The following is a 21,582-nucleotide window of genomic DNA, read 5'->3' on the forward strand; positions in this document are numbered from 1 at the left end:
GTTTACAATGGGCAAATGTAAAAAACATATAAATGTAAATACCTACCAAAGATAACACAGAGTAAATAAGCTACTTTCCATTATGGACCTCTTTGAAAGAAAAGACAACAGGAAACAAGTACGAAATAATCAAAATTATACAAAAGAAAAGTGGACTTAAAACGTCATGCAAACAAAAATAAAATCGTAAAATATATATTCATTAATTTTCTAAACCCGGATGCCAGTATATCACGGAGCCAAAATACATATTAGATTAATTAATGTATTCCATGAGAACTGTTTTACTTAAAAACATATCTGTATTTCGGTGATTTATAAGTTATTAGATTACCTTTTGTTGAAGACATAAATAATTAATAGTATTTAATAGGCCCGGAAATAATGCGATAAAAACTTTTCAGTACCTTTTCGTACTAGCGGCTAATATTGGCGGTAGCTAAAATAAATGGCGGGTGGTGAAATCATAGAAGGACGGCTGTTGTGACCCGCCCTCCTTGGCCTTCGATTGGCTTACGCTATTATTTACATCCGTAAATAACCAATCATCACCCTTATGGCTAAACGCAAACACACGCGCCAACCCTAAACCGGGAAATTCTAGCCAATGGAAGACGATGTGGGAGGGGTCATTGGAACGGAAGTTAGCTACGCAAACTATCAACCGGCTTCCTGGTGAAGTCAACATGATAACAAATAGTTTAAACGTAAAACTGTCATCATAGATGCGTTTATGTGACGTCATTTTTCATCACCGAATAACCGAATTGTAATTGATTTACGTTTTTATCCATGTATAGGCCCGTGGCATTAAATGTCTTTCCCTATTCGACTGACTGCTTAGCTAGCTAATGCTAGCTGAGCTAAGCGAGGGGAGGGGCGAGACTCCGTGGTGATACCCGTAGTTTAAATAACCAGAGCGAACAGAAGGTGAGTTCGGGATGTGTTCCACAACCATTATGAATACATTCTCTAAAATTAAATATCAGTTAATATCTATATGATACGAAGTTTATTTACGCCACGGTTTTGTGATATTTTACGTGTTGACTTGCAAGTCACACTGCGCTGCTTACTCGCAGTTAGCTTATGTGTTAGCTTGCTTGTGGACTCATCGGCTAATGTCTCGAATGGTGATATCTCTTTTCAGAGCTAGGTGCTGTAATGGAAACTGTTTGCTTTTGAACAACTCACAAAAGTGATTTTAACAAACTGTGAATGTTTATGTTGTGGGTTTGAATTGGCTCTATTGGGTTTGAGTGAGAAGTTTCGTAGTTAAACCACGGCAACGAAAAAAAAGAGCCACGTGGACACGTGACCTACGTCGACGTCGTGTTATGGTTATTGTAGTCATTAGAGGTAGTGTATGGTTTTGGACTACATACAAAACACATTTGTTTGACCATTACTACACAAAATGTCAGGTGGTAGATATTTTATTAATTCCGACTGAAATGACATCCCAAAAGTAATAACGTATGGTGTGTGTAAGCAATATTAACCTCATAAAAAATAAATAAAAATCTGGGTAGACATTTTTTGTGAGTGACTTTTTATGTAATCTTACCAAAATTACCGATGTGGAAAAGATATTCCCTTACTTCACTATGCTATCAATGAGTGTTATCTAAGTGAAACCTTCGAAATTGACCTCTTTCAATTTAGGCAATGATGGGAATGATGTATTTGTTTCCAACATTGATAGTATCATACTTAAATTTTTGACATGTGAGAGTTTAAACAGACCCGTTCTGTCGCCCCCAAACCTATTGGTTCTCGACCAATCTGACCATGCTAAGGATTCTATTCTTGACCATTTTGCTCTTTCTAAGGATTCTTTTGGTTGGAAGGATGATCGAATTGTATTGGTGTAGAGCAGGGGTGTCAACTCTTTTTCAAGGAGGGCTACATCAGCATAATGGCTGTCCTTAAAGGGCCAGATGTAACTTAAAAATGTAACTAAAAGTAACTCAATGTTGTGTAAAATAAATGTGACTACTCCTTAATCTTAAAAAAATGAATTTATTACTTATTCAAGTTACAAGCATTACAGTTACACAGAAAACAGTTATATTTATCAGATTTTTAAACCCACAGAACTCTATCAATCAAGGATCAAACTGCCCAAGTGAATAAAAAAAATAACGTCAAACACAAGTTGAGATATTAGCTTTTTTCAAAACTTTTTGTCAAAGTTAAAGTAGCCTTAATTACTGCTTTGTGGAAAATGTAGTTTTTGTTAAAGCACACTATGACCAATTTCTTTTTTTAGACACTTTTGACCTTTTATGTTATTGCGGGCCACATAAAATGATGTGGCGGGCCACATTTGGCCCCCAGGCCTTGAGTTGACATATGTGGTGTTTATGCACGTGGTATAGTTCAGTCCTGTAGAGCAAGTCATCAATGCAAAATCCAAATACATTTTATTGATTGACTTTTTGAAACTTGGTTCCCATTGTTCCAAGTTGTTCGGTTTCTACTCTGAGGTTGAAAAATGATTGAATTATTTGTTGGAGTCTAGTTCTAGACAGAATAACAGTGTTTCGCCCGCTGTTTTCTGTCAGGTCCGTCCCTTCGGGAGATGGCAGTCAGTGTCGCCAAGACTGTCGGTGTGCCAGCGCAATGGATTGACCCCAGGGAGCTGGTGGCGTGGTACAATAAAACCTTAAATACGAAATTCTACACATGGGCGCAAATGTGCAACGGTAAGAATGTCTTGTTTTTTAAAGGGTCAACAAAAAACTTCAAGCATGACTTCTATAAATTTAGGGGATGTGAAGGATTAGCTGGTCATATATGCTCATTTCCTGCCTATGCTTTAGGTGTTTTGCGCATGAATTTGCATTTATAAGAAGGTGCAGCCATGTTTTCTGTCTACTCTTTCTAGAAGGGTCCTCTTTAAATGATGAGGATGGAGTTGCTATGCAGACTATTGTTCTATTACGGATCATGGAACTTCCTGGGACTTGTCATTACATATTTTTACACACTAAAGGTTTCTACTTTCTTTCACTATTCCTTCTGTCACTTCATTTCCTTTTGTGTGTGAATATCCAGGTGTACACTTTTGCCAGTTGATGTGCCGGTTGTTTCCTGGTTGCCTGGATATGTCCCAGGTCAAGACTGGAAGTTGCAAGGAGGAGGACTCAATCCACAACTACTCTTTACTGAAAGTAGCTTTCAAAAAACATGGGGTTGTGCAAGTGAGTGCTGTAAAAAGAAGTTTTAATTGTACAGTTCAGAGCATGTTGCTAGTGTTTATCCTTATATAGCATGTCTGAAACCATTCTGTTAAAACAAAAGTTTGAAATGAAATCATGTCCCGTTCTCTTCTCAGTATGTCCCCGAGGTGGAGCTATCGCGAAGGAACAGAAAGGCATCCCTGCGCTTCATTGGGTGGTTCAAATCTTTCTTTGAAGTTAACTCCGGAGATTTCGCAAAGTCCGAAGATGAGCAGAAGAAGATTCCTGATTCAGGTGGGAACAGATGTGAGTCTGTTCCCATCGAAGGCAGTCATTCCATCCTTCCATCCGTCCAACTTCAACCGCTTACCCCGGTCCAGGTCGCGGGGGCAACAGTCCCAGAAGGGATGACCAAACTCCCCTCTCCCGAGGCATCTCCTGCAGCTTCTCCAGCAGCTTCTCCAGCTCCTCCAGAGGTGTCACACTGCCAGAAGCCAGAGAGTCCAAAGAACAGCTTGACAGAAACCAGTGAGACATTGGAAACACCGGAGGAGACTGAAAAAAAACCCGAGACAAGCTTGGAATTAAAAGTGGAGCGTGTGGAACCACAAGGAGAGACCTCAGACAAGCCAGAGGAGGTCATTGAAAAATGCACAAAGAGCTTGGAAACACCCAGGAAAGGGAAGTTGGACAGCAATCAAGAGGTTATATGTATATCTGATGACGACGACGATGATGTGTTGGAGGTGAAGCAAGAAGCAGAGGTGGTGGTGAAAGAAGAATCCGAGGAAACTCGTGACGCTAAGAGAGTGGAGCTGGCGGCTGCAGCGGTGGAGATGGGAAGTCACGAAAAGACTTTCGACTTCAGTAAAACTTTGCTGCCGTTCATGAGGAGATACTGCTGCAACGACGTGGATTCAGCGCCCGTCTTGAGCCCGACCCACCTCAGAGACATCGTTCAGGCCTGCTACGAAACGCCGTACACTCTCTACCTGTACATGGGGGTGGAGCTGGATGAAGGACAACGCACCAGTGTCGTCCTGATTGGCTATTTTGATCAGATCTCAGGTATGGGCGTGGTGAAGCTGCTGCACACTCTGCAGTTGAGTGTCGATCTCAAAACCTCAGATGACAAAGATGAAAACACGTCAAGGACGGACGCTTCCCTCCTGATCAAGACGCTCAGGGAGATCGGCCTTCCCCTACGCAAACTCGCCATTTTTTACTGCGACGCTCCTCACCAGTCGGACAGCCAGGAGTTTGTTTCCCAGCTGGAGGCCTTCAACTCCAGGCTGGTGTCCCTCTGTGGCCTCCCCGGTATCGCACAAAGAGCCTGTAAGGCTGGACTGTTAGCCTCCTTTCGTTGCGTCGTTGATCTTATCGCAGACATCCACAACCACTGCTCCACCTTCTCCCCCCAGAACTGCAGTCTGAAGACGCTGTTTGCCGGTAAAGAGCCGTATGACCCTTCCCTTCCCATCGCTGAACAGTGTTTATTCATCATCAAGGTTTGTCAGAGGCTGACCAAAAGCTGGAAGGCAGTAGAGTACTATTTTAAATCACTGCGGAACGAAAAGGATGCAGGCCGGATCATCAAACAGATGAGAGACGAGCGAGTGAAGGTGCGCCTGCTGTTTCTCTACCACTCTCTGGGACCCTTCAAATCCTTCCAGGAAATGAAGCGGGGCGCTCAGACGGATGTGGCTGCAGAGCTCCGGCACGCCTCTGTATTGATTCGCACATACGCGGTCCTTCTCTTCCGGCCTCCCAATGAAGAGATCTTTCTTGGGAAGCGGAACGTGCAAGCCATCACCAATGGCACGCTGCCCCACAGAGCGATGGTTGGCATAGAGTCTGATACCAAAAAGTTGATTTTGCCCACCGTCCAAGGGTTGAGCCTCCAGGACAGGAAAGACTTCACAAACGATGTCATCACTTTCTACAAAGCGACTCTGCAGAGTTTAACGGAGAGCCTCCCTCAGCATCTCGGTGAGGTGGCGCTGAAGACCATCTGCAGGGTCGTGAAGTATCCTGAAATCATCACGGTAAAATGTGTTTCTGCGTTCTGAAGCGGTTTCAGCTGTAGCTAAACGTTCGTTGAAAAAGTGACTTTGACGTCTGACTGAAAGCTTGACATTAGTTGTATTTGTTCAGATAACTGTTGAATCCTATGACAGCGACGGATCTTAATGTTCAGAGCAAACAGTTCAGTGGGAAGTGAATAATTTAAAGATCCTAAAATGATGTAATTAAGCTCAGATGGATAAAACTCAAAAATATTTGAAGTGAATTTTTTTATTTTAAAAAAAGCAATAGATGAATCCAAGTTTGAATTTTTCCACAACACAAACTGGGATGAATTCAGAATTCTGGGTGACTGGGTACGGAACGACTCGTCTGTCTTCCTTTCAGATAACGATGCCCCAGGACAAACTGATGGAGTTGGGGGTTCAGCTCGGACTCTGTGAAAGCGGGTCTCCGGAAGTGAATCAGCTGGCCTTCGAGTACGTCAGCGTCACCAATACGTTACTGGAGAGAAGAAAGGGAGACCGTCTAAGCTGGGCCAAGGTAACGGTCGTACGGCAGCGGGGTTGAAGTTCTTTAGCTTTCGTTTGTCGTTGAGCGGCTGCTGTGGACGCGTTTCCTGTGAACGCCGGGTGTCCTGAAGCTTCTCCCGTCTGTCTGCAGATTCTACACGGCATCAGACCGGACTCCATCCTCCGTCGCTTCTTCCTGACCCTCCTGGCCCTGCCGAGCTCTATTGACCGAGCACAGGTGTTCTCTAAGGTGAGACAGAACAGCTGACAACACAGCAGCGCAGTGCTGCAGAGTCTCCGTGACGACCGTCAGCTGATCAGAGAACAGCGTGCTGAGGTCGAGACGTGGACGTTAGCAAAATCCTTGTAGACACATATAGAAGCGTCAGACCTCGGTTATAACAGGTAACACTAAAAAAAGAAGCATTTGAAAATGAATCTAATAAATAATAATGAATAACTGAGTTTTATTTGATTTGTTTTATTTGATTTCACAAGAGCTGCTGGGCTGTGAACAAATGTAGATGATGACCCCGCTCTACGTAAAAGTCCTTGATGTTTTCTCCTGTTCAGGCGTGGCCAGAAAAAGTCGACGTGAAAAAAGAGATTGAGGATCCCGTCGAGATCGTTTCATCAGAGGAGGATGACGGCCCGCCTGACCCCTTCTGTTTGGAGATGAAAACGGAGGCGTCAGACTGCACAGACAATTCCTCAGGTCAGACTGGAATGCTGGTCAGCAGCTCTTGTTGATGATGACGATGATGATGATGATGATCGTTGTGTTCTGTCATCAGACGTGGTTGAAGTCACCGATGATTTGTTCAAAGTCAAACCCAAGACGAGGGTCAACGATGACGGTAAGAAATCTAATAAAGTTATTGAGGTGTTCTGGTTTTTTTTTACAACAAAGAGGCCCGATGTGGCCTTCAAGGAACGGTTCATCCGCATTTAAAAAGACATTCTTCACCACACAGATGGAAAACAGGGTGAAGTGTATTTCCTGGAGCTTCGCGGCAGAACAGCATTATTTTAAACTACTAAAAAATAGAAAGTTCCTAATAAATGAAGATGTAGTTTTAAGTCAAGGGGAAGGAAAGAAAGTGTTGTGACGTCCACGCGACGCTTGAACGTCTCTTTCGTCTGGAAATGTTTTAAACAATGGTTGTGATTTTCACTTGTTCGATGAGCTGCATGTTGAGGAGACTCCACGTCGCTGCAGATCCTTATGAAGGAACGTTCAGGATGTATCGTGCATCAGACCCAAGAGGTTGTTTTCCTGTTTTGCAGGTCCCGTGGCAGAGTTTGAGTTTGTTAATCATTTTAGTGCTGATGAAGGTGATGATGAAGACGATGCCACTCAAGCACCCACCTGTGAAGAACTGCTGGTAAGACCTACTGCAGATTCATTCAGTGACTTTTCTGCCAGTAGTTTAACTTAATAATCATAATAGTTCACAACATTTAATAATATCTAGAAATATGTGAGACGGGTATGTTCCAAAACATAAAAGTGCAGTTTATTTGAATATTTCCTGGCCTTTTAGAGATGAATTGATGCGTTCAGTGTGTAAAAATCATCAATAATCAGCTCCTGATAATCATTAAAAAAAAAAAAGCGTTACCATGGTTACACCTCTGATGTGCGTCTCTGCTTATAAAGCTGTTCTCTCTTCCTGTCGCACCCATCACGTACTTGGAAGACATCATTCTTTCCACCTGTTTCCTTTGCCTGTGTGTTCCTGCGCTAACGTGTGTGTTGCGCAGGGCGGGATCGGGGAGCTGGTCTGGGGTCCGGTGGAGGGCTTGTCTCTCTGGCCGGCCATCATTATTCACTGCGAGGAAGAGGAGGAGTTTCCAGGGAAGAGGATGGTGGAGTGGTACGGTCTGAAGATGTCCTCTCAGGTGAGATGAGTTGAAAGATGGACTCAGATGGGAGTAAATTTATTCAGCAGCTATAAACGCTTCATGAGCAGAACGAACGGCACAAACAGTTGTTTTGACCTCTGGCTTCATGTACACCTGCAGTGACATCACTTCCTTCCTCTAACCGGTAAACGTCATGCATGGGAAGATGAAGGTGTGCAGCGCTTCTTTATAAAACGTTCATTTAAAGTCTAAAAGTAAAATCCTACTTCTACATTTCGGTGCTGAACTCCCTTCTTCTCCCTCCTTTCTTACGGTTAAATGTGATTCTTTCTCACTCTGATTCCAGGTCTGCCTGATGTCACTAAAACCGTTCGCCCACTTCGCCCAACACTTCAGTTCCAGCTCCTTCGCCGTTAACGTCACCTACCGTGAAGCCCTCTACTCGTCCCTGCAGGTCTCGATCACCTGATCCTGTTCTGTCCGCGGCGTTCGGCTTGTGATGCGTTTCGTGTGTCTTCTCACGTTGTAATGCTGGTGTCCATCAGGAGGCGGCCATTCGCTGTGACAGGCAATTCGTTGCTCATCTTGGTGACGCCGATGAGGTCCTGAAGCAGATGCTGGACTGGGCCCTCGGAGGATTTCAACCGACGGGGCCAGACGGGCTGAAACCGCCGACGGCTGTGAACGGTACGCAGAACTGAAAAGGAAAACTCATCAACATCAACTGACTTCTTTCAGACGTTTCCATTTATGTAAAACAGGGAAAGAAATTTTCAAGAAAAATTTAAGAACAGGTAGTCCTGAACCTATGAACCTATGTAAGTTAAAGTCTACATGTTTAAGTATTCGCACCACTGGGCCCAAAGGTTAAAGTTGAAGCGAAACCGGATTAGATAAGGATAAAAACCCAGGAGACGATCTGACATGTAGGTCGTGAAGCTGTAGTTCATCTGATTGGATATGTTGTGGTAACGTTTGACAGATATCTTTTGTCTTGTTAAAGAAACCAACGGATTAACAGTGGAGACGCCGAGAGGCCGCCCGGCTCCTCGCTCCTCCACCCACTCCATCCCGGGAAGCAGCAAGACGTCTAGGCCTCCATTGATGAAGGAGAAGAGGTCCAGAGAAGGAGGTGAGGAAGAAACAAGAAGAGGAGGACAGAGTGAAAAAACAGACGATGGAGGAGGAGGAGGAGGATGGGACAAAGAAGATTGGGGAAGAGCGAGGCCTAAAAGAGGGAAGGTTCCGAAGAGGATAAGCGTTGTGACGGATGGATTCGATAACGACACGTCAGCGGACTATGTGCCACAGAAGAAGAGAGCCGGCGCCAAGCCCTACAACAAGGTTGCCGAGACGACTGCCGAGACAAGCGTCTACACCCAACCCGACCAGAAGCTAAGAGGTGCCGATCACTGATGAGTCGTTTTAATTGATCATGTTGCTCAGCGTGAAACCCGAAGTCATTAATCTTCTGTCCTCAGAGACGATCATCTCTTCGATCTTGAAGAACAATCTGGACATAGAAGGTCGGTGCCGGAGCACCGCTTTTAAATCCTCTTTGAGTTGGATCAGGTGTTTCCTGTTCTGGTCAACGTGCCCTTACTTCTCCTGTATCTGATCCTCAGACTTCTGTTTGTGTTGTGGAACCAAAACCATCGAGATCTTCCACCCTCTGTTTAAAGGAAGCCTCTGCTTGAAGTGTAAAGTAAGGAACCGCCGTCTTTACGTTTGACCCGCCGGCGCCGCCTCCCTCCCTCACCGCCGCCGTCCGTCTCCCTGTAGGACAACTTCAAGGAAACCCTTTACCGCTACGATGAAGACGGATATCAGTCCTACTGCACCATCTGCTGCTACGGGATGGAGGTCATCCTGTGTGGCAACGGGAGCTGCTGCAGGTCAGAATAACCCTCCCGCCTCCGGCACCTCCTCATTTTTCCGTCTGCTGACTCGTCCCGCTCTTTCTCCGCCTTATGAAGATCCTATTGCAAGGACTGCGTGAACATCCTGGTGGGTCCGGGGGCGTTTGAGCTGTTGACGCAGGTGGAGCCGTGGATCTGCTACTTGTGCACGCCTCACCAGCGGCACGGCGCTCTGATCCCCAGAGACGACTGGAGCATTCGCGTTCAGGAGCTGTTCGCCAACAACAGCGGCATGGAGTTTGTGAGTGATTCTAACCTGTACCCACCCACCTGATGAACCCCCACCCCTTGCGTTAAATCTCTCAGCTGTGCCACCGGATGACTGTTTGTACATTTTTAGCTGCTTTCCCTGTGTGTTTGCTCACCGTCGGGTTTTTATTTCACTTTGAAGGAACCTCACCGCGTTTACCCGTCCATCCCTGCCAACCAGCGTCGGCCAATCAGAGTCCTCTCACTATTCGATGGCATAGCGACAGGTGAGTCTGTTTCTTAGGTGAGAGGAGTTTGCAAATGTTCCTCAAATCACAGTGACAGCGTTACAGCTACTTTTGGGGGGTTTTTTTTAGGCTACTTGATTCTCAAGGATCTCGGCTTCATCGTAGACAAATATATCGCCTCCGAAGTCTGCGAGGATTCCATCGCCGTGGCAACCGTCAACCACGATGGGAAGATCGTCCAAGTCGGAGACGCCAGATCCGTCACAGAGGAACTGGTGCGTTTGCCCGTCTGTCTCTGTAGACTCCTGTCCTCTCACACACATTTGTTTGACGTGTGTTAATATTCTTCTCCCTTCCTTCCGTATTTGCGTGCGTGTTTCAGATAAAGCAGTGGGGTCCGTTTGATTTGCTGATCGGCGGCAGCCCCTGCAACGACCTCTCCATCGTCAATCCCCTCAGGAAAGGCCTCTATGGTACGTGACTGGGTGTGGGCTGGAGATGATTCTGTGGCGGTGATGTAATTCCTCTTCTCTCCTGCAGAGGGCACCGGCAGGTTGTTCTTCGACTTCTACCGCATCCTCCAGCTGCTGAAGCCCAGAGAGGAAGACCACCGGCCCTTCTTCTGGCTGTTTGAGAACGTCGTCTTCATGAACACACACACCAAAGTCAGCATCTGCCGCTTTCTCGAGGTTGGCAGCACAAATCAACAGTATTAAAGTTTTACTGGCCTGTTTTATGTTCCAGTTCTAATCTTCATGCACTGGATGCCCTATGTTCAACAAAAAAAAGGAAAATCCAGTTCTTATTTATATATTTTCAAGATTTATTTATCAGGAATGTCAGAATATTTCATTCTCTGTGACTTTGGGTCAAACTTTGAAGTATTAAATGACGTCTATTTGTAAAACTACATTCAGTTTTCACAAAGACTTAAACTCCGAAAGCCAAATTTCAAGATTTCTTAATGAAAATTATTTATTTGTAAAGGATGAATTTAACAAACTTGTTTCCCCTTCTCTGTCTCCTTCCCACCCTTCCTCCATCTCCTTTCTTTCTCTGTCCGTCTTTCTTCCCTTCTTCCTGTAGTGTAACCCGGTGCTGGTGGATGCGGTCAGAGTGAGTCCCGCCCACAGAGCTCGTTACTTCTGGGGAAACATCCCAGGGATGAGCCGGTATTCTTTAATCTCTGGCTTAAATACTCAGCTGGAGTGATGTGTTAGTGTTCTTTATTCCTCTCTTTCTTTTGAATCTTCCCTTCAGGCCCATCATCGCCTCTCAGAAGGACAAGCTGAGCCTCCAGGACTGTTTAGAGATCGGTAGAAAAGCCCGGGTCGGTCACTTTAATAACAACATGTAGAAAACCGTTTTGCTTGAACTCTCTTTCATAAACGTGCAAACACTCAGCTTGTGTTCTCGCTCCAGGTGACTAAAGTGAGGACGGTCACCACCAACCCAAATTCTCTGAAGCAGGGAAAAGACGTCTCCTTGCTGCCCGTCCTCCAGGACGGCAAAGAGGACAACCTGTGGATCACCGAGCTGGAGAAGTAGGCATCGTCACCCTCCCGCTCCATCCGAATCCATGGATGTCTTTAATCTAACTCGTGCATGTCTCCTCTCTTTTTGTTCACCAGGATCTTTGGTTTCCCCAAACATTACACCGACGTGAGGAACATGAGTCGGCAGCAGAGGCAGAAGGTGCTGGGGAAGGCCTGGAGCGTGCCGGTCATTCGGCATCTCTTTGCTCCATTGAAGGACTACTTTGCTTGTGAGGAGCTGCCTCTGCTGCCCACAGTCCCCTCCTCCACCTCTCTGTCCTCCCCTGCCTCCCCAGAGCTGCAGCAACTCAGATAGGGGTTGTTTTTTTCAGAGGCGGTGATAGGTAGTAACACGTTCCAGCTGCTAATTTTAACACTCAGGTCATTAAAACTTTACGGACGTAAATTTCGTCGCCTGATGAAAAATCATGTTAGATGATATTTCGTCGTCATTGGCGAGGGATTCACGATGGGCTGGTGACGCATCCGGGGGTGTACCCCACCTCTCACCCTTAGCTCGCTGGAATGGGCTCCAGCGACCCTCGTGACCCACGAGGTGGGAAAAGCTGCTTAAGACTAGAAGATTGTGGTCCTGCGTACAGGACGGACTGGGATTCATTTCCAATCCAGTGCTTCCATGTCGTTATTCCATAACCAGGATAATGACGTCTGATAAAGACGCCTCGTTGCTTTTCTTATAATTGTGAAAACATTTCCTGTGTAATACGTTATAATGTGATGTCTGTTGTTTTCTTTCGAATGCAGTTTGCCTCTTGTGCTAATTTTTTTTAATGTCAAGGTATAAATAATTTGTGTTGAATTAACACGTGATATTTCAATGATTTTTACCAGGAGAAAAAAAAAATCATGTTTAAATTACATCCCCAGTACTGTCTTTTTTAAAAAGTTATATATTGCTCTTCACTTAGTTTCTCATCAGACAAAATTGACACTGTAGATGAAAGTATTAAGTTATTTTGAATATCAATTTTGATGCTTCTCATGGTTTGTCGATGAGGGGCTTGCTGTAGTTTTACATGTTTGTACAAAGAATGGTGCTCTTTTTACATTTTTTAACTTTTTATCTTTGATAGGTGAACGAATTAAAGAAGTTTTATTTGATAAGAACAATAAATGAAAGGTGATCCTACAAATGGCCTCTTTACTTCAGCTCTGTTTTAATACTGGCTTTTTTTGAGTTTCTAAAAATATAACCGTGGCTGTAGCTGAAACAGGATTTAGAGGGTGAATTAAATGGACGTTTATTAAAGCAATATTCAAAACTAGATAAATATGGATGTTTCTAAAGTTGTGCTCATACAAAACTGGTTTAAGGAAAAGAATGCTTTTCTTATTGTTCACAATCCATTTTATAGTTTATATTCTGATTTGATACTGGATGACTCATTTGTCCTTCCAGACTTCTACAAAGCTTTTGACTCAATTGAGCAAGAGTTCATATTTTTCTCGCTGAAAACGTTTGGTGATTTATTCTGCAATACTGTCTAAACCTTGCATTCGGATCCCAATAGTTCCATCAATATGAAAAAATGGTACAACATCCAGATTTAATCTTAATCTTGGCATTCGGAAAGGATGTGTAATCAGCCCTGATTTGTTTTTTCTTTATCCAGAAGTCCTGTAGCTTCACATATTGGTAATAGTGCCCTGAAATGTAGAAATATAGCAGACAAAGAATCAGTCAACTGGCTGATGAAACCACAATTTTACTAAAAATGCCAGTCAGGTTTCTATTTCCCTAAAAATTATTGATGAATTTTCTAAAGCTTGTGGTTTGACTCTAAACTTGAACTAATATTGATTTTTACCTGTTAAAAATTGAACAGATCAAAGCATTTGGATTATTTCCATCAGGAGGATGTGACATATTTAGGTTTACTGATTTGCAAAGATCAAAAGATTAATTAAAAAAACCAAATCAAACTAATTTAGTGGTTGAAAAGAAACTTGACTGTAAGAGGAAACGTTTTTCTCATAGGAAGAAGGCTGGTCTCGACTTACTGATGCTGGTCTTTCTCTTCATGTAGATTACAATTGTCTGCTGTTTAATTTTCCCTGTACGACCAGAACGCATTACATTAGAAAAAATGTAATGGTCAATACAATGGTGAATGACTACGGAAATGGTGGATTGAATGTTTCACAACTTAAAAATATATTTTTAAAATCAACTTGGTCAAACATTTTCTAAAAAAAATCATCCCCATTTTGAACTATATTTATTTACTTTATTCCCAGCTATATTTTTTCTCAGTTTGGAGGTTTAAATTTTATAATACGCTACAACTACAATGTAGACAGAAAAACATTTTTTTATTTCATGAGCATGTTCTATTGGCTTGGTCCCTTATATATAAGCACAATCTTTCCACCCATAAATATATGTAATAATTTGGACATACTGTACAAATATTAATCATTATATTTCTTTAATTGAGTTGAGATACAGATTGACTGTTCATTAATTTTTTTAGCTGACAACTTATGTCACATTCAGCTTTTTTAAATATGTGTACAGTACATGTCTAATGTATAGAAAATGAAGTTGTAGTCTTTGGGCGTTACCCTTTGTCGTAGTGACGTCATCAAATTGTTCTTCCGCTGCCGGTAGTCAGTGAGCGACTGAACGCTATCTGCCAAGCGGGGAGACGGGAAAGCAGAAGTGCCAATTTACGTCGAAGTAATTCCAGATTGGCTTTATGTGACGGAGATTAACGGACTGTCAGATTAAAGATTGTGTCCTCGAATTGTGAAGCCAGTCCAATCAAGGTAGGGCCGGAACTCGGGTGTTATTGATCCGCTTCTGCCGGCATGTGAAACTGCGTCTGCTGGAGGCGGCTAAGCGCGGCTAGCTACACGTAGCCGGCCGGTGACTCGCACAAAACGGGGACGAATCGTTTCGAATCCCGATTAAAGCACCTCGTGTGGGTCTACCGTTACAGAACGCGACAGCTATTTTGGAATTAAAAAAAAAAAAGATTAATCCGGGGATAAACTAATTTCTGATGGAAGGGTTGGTGGAATACGAGGCGGGACTCCGTTCATGTCTGCGATAAAGTGGCTCAAGTTTGATGCTGTTCACGTTTAGCCGATGACACAGCTAATATTAGTCGCAGTTTGTTCGATTATTTTATTAAATTGGCGACTGATTTAGCATCTCTATCTGATAACCTGTTTATCAGTGCTAACGGCTAACGGCTCAGTGAGCTATCTCCTCCCAAGTTGCCCCACTGTTGGCTAACTTCCGCTAAGTTAGCTTGAGATAACCAACCGGGCCTGATGCTAGCACTTGTTAGAAGGAATGTTGTTAGCTGTAAGTAGCATCAGCTAACATTAACGGTTTGCTAATTGTTGTTTAGACTAATCAATTAATCTGTAATCTCACTAAATCTAACTAAAATGTAAAAATATACTCATAACTTTAGCTAACCAGACCGAACAGACAGAAATATCAATAAACTGAGTTTATAACCCGCTAAAATACAAATGGTTAGTATTAGTCGCTGATAATAATACTAATAATAACAATAATAAAAATGAAAATTATTATAATAAAATGATAATTAAAAATAATAGAGCCATCATATTCTTTGTAATTTAGCGGTACATATTTAAAAATTAAATCTGAAGTTCCATTCATTGATAACTGACGTCACGTTGAAGCTCCTACCTGAGTCATTATGAACGCTACTCGTTTGATTTTGGTTTCAACACATACCAGATTTCTTTCATTGAAGGTTTTAAATAACCAAAGTCTGACTAGAACATATTAAGTATCTAAATATAATACTTGGCTGCTTGTCCAGCCAGTACAATCAGCTGTTGAAGAGATAGCAGGCCTGCCCTGGAAACAAACTCAGTTTATGGACACAAACATGACAAATATTAGTATACTTATTATATAAGCAATATATAATTCAATATATATCATTTCTGTTTTTGTTTTTCACCTGTCATCATCTGTGCTGCTGTTGTCCACTGCAGACGTCAGTCGTGTCTTGACTGTAGTTTCAATCCTGACAGCACACGATCATCAGGCGGATCCAGATTCACATGTAAACTGTGGCTCAGACAGGATTTCTTCATATTTCACCTCCCTTTCTCTGGTTGTGTTGTCTTAAAGTTGATCCTATTTAAAGATTTATCCATTTCCTCCGGGATTAATAAAGTATCTATCTATCTATTCTCCACGATGTAAATGATTTTTAGGCCCCTGCCATTGTGTACGTAAACGTTCTGCGTATTAATCTTTAAACTGATATTAGCAGGACAAATTTTAGCGTGAGTTAACCAACTCGAAGCGCAGCATTTAACAACCTAAACCCGTACAACTGGGCTCCATCTGCCTCTAAGCATATTTAATATATTTAATGATGTTCAACTGAGGGTTTTGGCATCAGAGAGAAACAACAGAATGTAAAGATGTTGTGTCAGGATTATAAACTGATCAGTTTGATTAAGCAAATTAATCCATAATGAACACCATAGATTCAGACTCAGTGTGGCTTTATGATTAAAAGTTATATTAAAAACCTACATTTATAATCTCTCAAGTAATAAATTGTTGCTGACTCAGAATCAAGGATGTGAGTCAACTGAGTTGGTTTCAAGTCTGTCGACTGCCTGCCTCCACTAACACACAATCCATCGTTTCTCCTCCTCCTCCTCTTCGGCAGACGACCGACGATGGCTGTGAACGTCTACTCAACCTCAGTGACCAGCGAAAATTTAAGTCGTCACGACATGTTGGTGTGGATCAACGATTCTTTACAGATGAACCTCACCAAGATAGAAATGTTGTGCACAGGTGAGGCCACATGTGGGGTTTTTTTTTTTTCAGATCGGCTAAAATGTCTCCAGGATGATTGTGCACATCGAGGTTTGGGTTGCATGCAGCAGCGCTTCTGTTTTTATCAGCAGATCCAGAAAAACTGTCATGAGTGTTTAAAGAATTATTTATCAGACGAGAATATTTGATTAAATCAGTGTTGGATGTCAGGTTCAGCTTGGATCAGGTCCAAAAATGTTGGTGACACTGAACTGATTTCCGTTGCTGTGGTTCAGGTGCCGCCTACTGTCAGTTCATGGACATGCTGTTTCCCAACTCCTTGCTCCTGAAGAAAGTGAAGTTTGGCGCCAAACTGGAGCACGAATACATCCACAACTTCAAGCTCCTGCAGGGCGCCTTCAAGAAGATGATGGTCGACAAAGTGAGTCGCAACTCATGATGACATGGGTTGATTTTATTTGCTGGGGTCGGACGTGAACACCACAGTCCTTTGTCTTCTCTGGGTGTTTCGCACCAATTTAAGAAATACTGTATTGAAACCCATGTGACTTAAGCATCTTTCTGGCAGCGTAACTCAGTAATCTGTTCCACCGATGGACTGTCTTCAGCTAGAAGTGAGAAGCACATAGGATCTTTAGAGTGAAGGTTTTAACGTGAAGCAGCTGCAGGAGTGTTTTTGTGGGAGCGATGCAGATTAATCATGGTGCCTCCTTGTCTGGGATTAAGAAGGGCTCGGTCTGGATTACTTGGAAAATGGCCTCTGGTTCACAAAACTGCAACACAAAGACTGACACTACGGGTGTACGAAGGGCTACTTGAAGAACCCTGAAAACATCAGATGTTTCCTTCATTTATTTTTAATCCTGGAGGTTTGAAATCGAAGCTCCTTCAGAGGAGCGGACGCTGCGTGCCTCGATCTGCAGGGCTGTCGTCAGACGGGATGCCTGAAGGGTGACCGGCCCTCCCGGCACAGCTGAGCTGCCGCTGCTGATCTGAGTCACATGACCTTCCCTCTCCGCTCTTCAAGAGCTCGTCCGTCGTTGGTTGGATGTTGTTTACCGTCCCGAAGGAATGGGATTCCTCTTCCAATCCAGAACTTGAAATTCTCAGCTGTTTGTCGAGGTTTAGGTCATCTTTGTTTCAACATCTCGTGTTTTGCTGCTGCCTTTTGAAGAGATTTCCATGTTTTTGTAGGAGTGGATCTTTATTTAGTGGCTGTCCTGTAATGAATAAAGTCAGTAACACCAAACTAAGCTGAGGTATTAGTCCAGGTCCTGATGTAGAATCAGACGATGGCGTGTTTTCACAGCTGATCCAGAGATGCTGCCTGTGTTCTTTATGAATGTGCGTGCTGCTGAACACCTCCCACTAAAATTCCCATCTCCTCGGGGCGGAATTCCGTAGAAAATTATTTCTATTACCCAACCACGTGTTTGTACCCTGAGGGGTGCTTTCTGAGGATTCTGTTTAACATGTTAGAGATTAACTGGTTTAAATATATTTAAATCTGCTGTTCTGAAGAGAATCTTGAACAGATGGATTTCTACAGTTTGCCTGTAAAGGGTTTTAATTAGGATTAAAAAACGGATCGCCTGCCTCAACGGCGTGAAAGGCGTGGCTCGTTCTGATGAACCTCGAGAGAGTGAAAGAATATTCAGTCACTGCTGGATGTTTGTTTAGAACGTTGTTTATGCCGCTGTTGTGAGGAAAAGCCATCACTGCTGCCCCTAATGGTCAAAATTTGTTCTACAGGTAAAGAGAAGGCTCAGGAACATGGTTGTTGTCACCAGAGCACAAGAACTTTGTTTCACACTAAATGGCCGACCTAAAGGTTTCAGTTCTGAACATCCTGGTCTTGATTCTTCCTCTCCTGACTTCCAGATCATTCCCGTAGATAAACTGGTGAAGGGGAAGTTCCAGGATAACTTTGAGTTTGTCCAGTGGTTTAAGAAGTTCTTCGACGCCAACTACGAGATGACGGATTACGACCCGGTGGAGCGGAGACAGGGTCAGGAAGCTGTATCCACCGCCAACTCCAGCACGTCAGCTTTCAACAGAGCCCCCAGAAAGCCCCTGAATCAAGGTGCAGCCGGTTTGTCGACTCTCGATGATGAACTCTGAACTGCATTTGGAAAAACTTGCCTGACCGTTTGTTTCCTTCCTCGTCTCCGCAGCCACCCAGAGACCACCTGTTGCGAAGGTAGCGCCCAAGTTGGCGAACGTCAGTACCAAGAAGCCAGGAACGGGAGGAAACGACGAGAGGGCGGAGCTCCTCAACGAGGTCAGCACGACTCGGCAGATCCAGATTTGTTCTCGTCTGTAAAGCAAACGTGTGACGTCGATCGACGGGAGACGTGAGCGTGTTTCTCCTTCTGCCCACAGATGGAGACGCTGAAAGCGACCATCCAGGACATGGAGAAGGAGAGGGACTTTTATTTTGGTAAGCTGCGGAGCATCGAGGTGATTTGCCAGGAGAAGGACGGAGAGGATGACCCCACGGTGCAGAAGATCACAGACATCCTGTACGCCACAGATGTGAGTCCCTCAACACTCCTCCTCACCTTCATCGCATCACCAAACCTCTCTTCATCCTTCAGTCGTCCCTTAGACTTTTTTTTTACCTGCAGTGAAAATTTCAGCCAGTAGAGGTCGCTCTATGACTTCTCAAAGTAGAATTTCATTGTAAAATTCTTTCAGAACAAAATCTTTTGCTTCTGTGAAAAGAATCTGACTGTCCAAAAATATTTTTTAAACGAGAGGAAGCACGTTTAGATTTCAGATGTAATTTTTAGGTTTTTGTTCCCTGCAGCTTTTTTTTTTTAACCTTTCTGCTCCTTCTTCTGTGAAATTTTAAAAAACTGTATAAAATGTGACGCCTAATACAAACTTTTGCCCCCCGACCCCTGTGTCTCCAGGAGGGATTCGTGATCCCGGACACTGAGGAAACAGAGGAGTATTAATATTCACGTTTCGACACCGCGGTCCACACATCTGGAGATCCTTCCTGAAGCCAGTTTGGTTTCACACCCGGCGCCAAACTCGGATCTCCACTTGTGCCCCTCCCCCCCGCCCCATTACCCCTCCTCTCACGAACCCTGAATCTTAACCTGCTGGACTCTTTCCCGTAGCCTTCAAGAAACACCTTTGACCTGAATCAGTATAGCCTCGGTCACTGCCTCCTCCTCCTCTTCCTCCCCCAAACCAGATGAAGCACTTATCTGGTTCTGTTAAGGACTTGAGTGTGGAAAACCACGGCGCTGTTGTCCGTGTGTGGTTTTTTTTTTTTTTTTTTTGTTTCTACACGTGTGTGTGTGTGTGTGTGTGTGTGTGTGTGTGTGTGTGTGTGCATGCGGTTGTATGTTGTCGATACAAGTCAAACACGAAGACCCGGCTGTCGCCATTTGTCCCGAGCTAACGATGCTAATCCCACCGCCGCCGCTCTGTGCCTCTCCTGTCCGCAAGGAAAAAGAAAATCATTCCCAAGAAGAAGCATCGTGGTGCAAATCTGAAGTGTGTGTTTCTGACTGCTGGCCACAGATCAGCCCTGCCAGCGGTAAAATCTGTGACGAAGCGACAGCCGCCTCTTCTGCCTTCTTTCCTCCTGTTACTGCCCCCCCCCACCCCATCTGGAAACATGAGCTTCTGTAAATTTCAGCTCCTGTTTTAACTTCTCCCAACACTTCCTGTCTGTGCTGTTTGTTTGTTTTTTGTCTTGTTTTGGGGCGCCTGTCAGTCTCTTTATCTTGCTCTCGCTGAACGATCAACAGATGAGTAAACGATCTCTGATTGGCTCATCTTTTTCCCGCCAGGCCTTTAATTTTTTTCCAATCAATCCGTCGACACGGCAGCGTTTGGGAAACGTGATTCATTCTTGCGTTTCTTTTCCAACCTGATGACCAGTCGGTAAAAATGGATCACTGTGACCTACGATGTAGCCGATTTCTCATCCGGCTGGTCGTCAGCTGACAGCCCCCCCCTCCCCAATTGCACCATATATGGACCAATTTTTAAAGTTGGTCAATATATGGTAATGGTTCCATTTTAACACCAGTATTCCCACCGTTCTTTATAAAGATCCCACTTTTGACGCCTCTGTCTGAAACGACGCGCTGATTCCACGCAGGAAGTGCTTGTTGATGCGTCTCTTTCTGAAAGGCCTTATTCCTCAACCTTTTACTTCATTGGACTCTAATGTAAACTCTTCTTAGGGCAAATGTTTGTACTGTCAGTCGTGTTTTTTGTGTTCTGAAAATAAATTTTCTTGGTGATATTTTGGACAGAAGTTCACGCAGACATCACGATCAGTAGGTTGTCTGGTCGTTGCCTTCAGTTGGACCACATCTGACCTTTTCTACAAACTAGATTTGTAACCTGACTTTGTTCAGAATGTATGCTCTTATTTTGGTAGGGATTGTGTGCTGGTGTCTTGGGGTCCAGCGCTAGATTTTAAACCAAACTCTGAAGCTGTTACACATCTGACAAAGACTTGTAGCTCCTCCTGCTACGTGTCAGCGGGTCTTTGGGTCTAGTCGACCAATGAGTTGGTGTGAATTTGAGACAATTTATCTTCCTTTCTGAAAAAAAAAAAGATTGAAATCTCGAGTATTTATGGTGTTGATGTTTGAGTGGTGCTGATCCGGTTTAGAATCCAGATCTGCTGGCTCTAGCAGGAGATATTTAGCTGCTACATGCTAACAATGCTAACAAACAGGAGTAGAACATACCAGCTGAGACGCACTGGTTTGTGTTTCTAGAATCTCAAATGGACCCAATCCCAATCTGACGAACTGGGTCCAGGTGATCATGTGATTAATAATCTGGGTCGTAGGTTTCTTTTCTGTCGGGGTTGGACCAAACGGTTTCCCTCGACATCAGACCGATGCATCGCGGCGGCGGCGAGCCTTAGTCCTTCATCTTATGCAGCATCTGGCGTCCCCCTTCACATCGTGGCCTCCATGTGAACCCGTCTGCTCCTCCTTCCTGGGTAGTGCAGCTTGAGGTTTTGCAAAAACACCCGTTTCCATTATAAAGATAAAGTGTTTCTGGGGACGGTTTATTAGCTTTGACTTTTTTTTTTCTAAAAATCACACACCCGAAAGAAATTTTGGCCATTCTGGGGACCTGTAGATGAACAAGTGTTCATGACTGATTTAGAAATGTTCCAGCAGATTTTCTCTTTACTTCTGCATCTTACAGGTGTGGGTCGCCTGAGACCGTTTGTTTGTTAGAACCTTCTCTGATCAAGTTTGGTACAGTCAATAAAACTGATCCCTTGTCAGTTTGTGTGTTTGGA

At 43.8% G+C, this 21,582-nt stretch overlaps 2 protein-coding genes across 3 annotated transcripts; both read left to right on the forward strand.

Annotated features, from left to right (window-relative positions):
- The first annotated feature begins 697 nt into the window (after nucleotides 1-697).
- On the forward strand, nucleotides 698-12,618 carry LOC137606248 (uncharacterized). Of its 2 annotated transcripts, XM_068331426.1 has the most exons (25): nucleotides 703-930; nucleotides 2,568-2,708; nucleotides 3,061-3,206; nucleotides 3,341-5,230; nucleotides 5,598-5,753; nucleotides 5,874-5,972; nucleotides 6,296-6,437; nucleotides 6,517-6,579; nucleotides 7,010-7,107; nucleotides 7,487-7,624; nucleotides 7,935-8,042; nucleotides 8,134-8,275; nucleotides 8,592-8,990; nucleotides 9,070-9,114; nucleotides 9,214-9,293; nucleotides 9,371-9,483; nucleotides 9,565-9,748; nucleotides 9,899-9,983; nucleotides 10,074-10,219; nucleotides 10,327-10,417; nucleotides 10,485-10,633; nucleotides 11,031-11,116; nucleotides 11,205-11,274; nucleotides 11,367-11,488; nucleotides 11,576-12,618. In XM_068331426.1, the coding sequence occupies exons 2-25, from the start codon at nucleotides 2,585-2,587 to the stop codon at nucleotides 11,793-11,795; spliced, it is 4,896 nt and encodes a 1,631-aa protein (XP_068187527.1). In that variant the 5' UTR covers nucleotides 703-930; nucleotides 2,568-2,584; the 3' UTR covers nucleotides 11,796-12,618. The 2 variants fall into 2 exon arrangements, with proteins under 2 accessions (XP_068187535.1, XP_068187527.1); XM_068331434.1 differs by lacking the exon at nucleotides 11,576-12,618 and having other exon boundaries at nucleotides 698-930; nucleotides 11,031-11,060; nucleotides 11,367-11,489.
- A 1,474-nt stretch (nucleotides 12,619-14,092) lies between these two features.
- mapre1b (microtubule-associated protein, RP/EB family, member 1b) lies at nucleotides 14,093-21,567 on the forward strand. Its single transcript, XM_068329608.1, has 7 exons — nucleotides 14,093-14,269; nucleotides 16,177-16,307; nucleotides 16,565-16,710; nucleotides 18,171-18,372; nucleotides 18,464-18,570; nucleotides 18,672-18,824; nucleotides 19,205-21,567. Exons 2-7 carry the CDS (start codon nucleotides 16,187-16,189, stop codon nucleotides 19,247-19,249), a joined length of 774 nt encoding a protein of 257 aa, XP_068185709.1. The 5' UTR covers nucleotides 14,093-14,269; nucleotides 16,177-16,186; the 3' UTR covers nucleotides 19,250-21,567.
- Nucleotides 21,568-21,582: the final 15 nt, after the last annotated feature.

This window comes from Antennarius striatus, chromosome 2 (genome assembly GCF_040054535.1).
Source record: "Antennarius striatus isolate MH-2024 chromosome 2, ASM4005453v1, whole genome shotgun sequence".
Classification (NCBI taxonomy): domain Eukaryota; kingdom Metazoa; phylum Chordata; class Actinopteri; order Lophiiformes; family Antennariidae; genus Antennarius; species Antennarius striatus.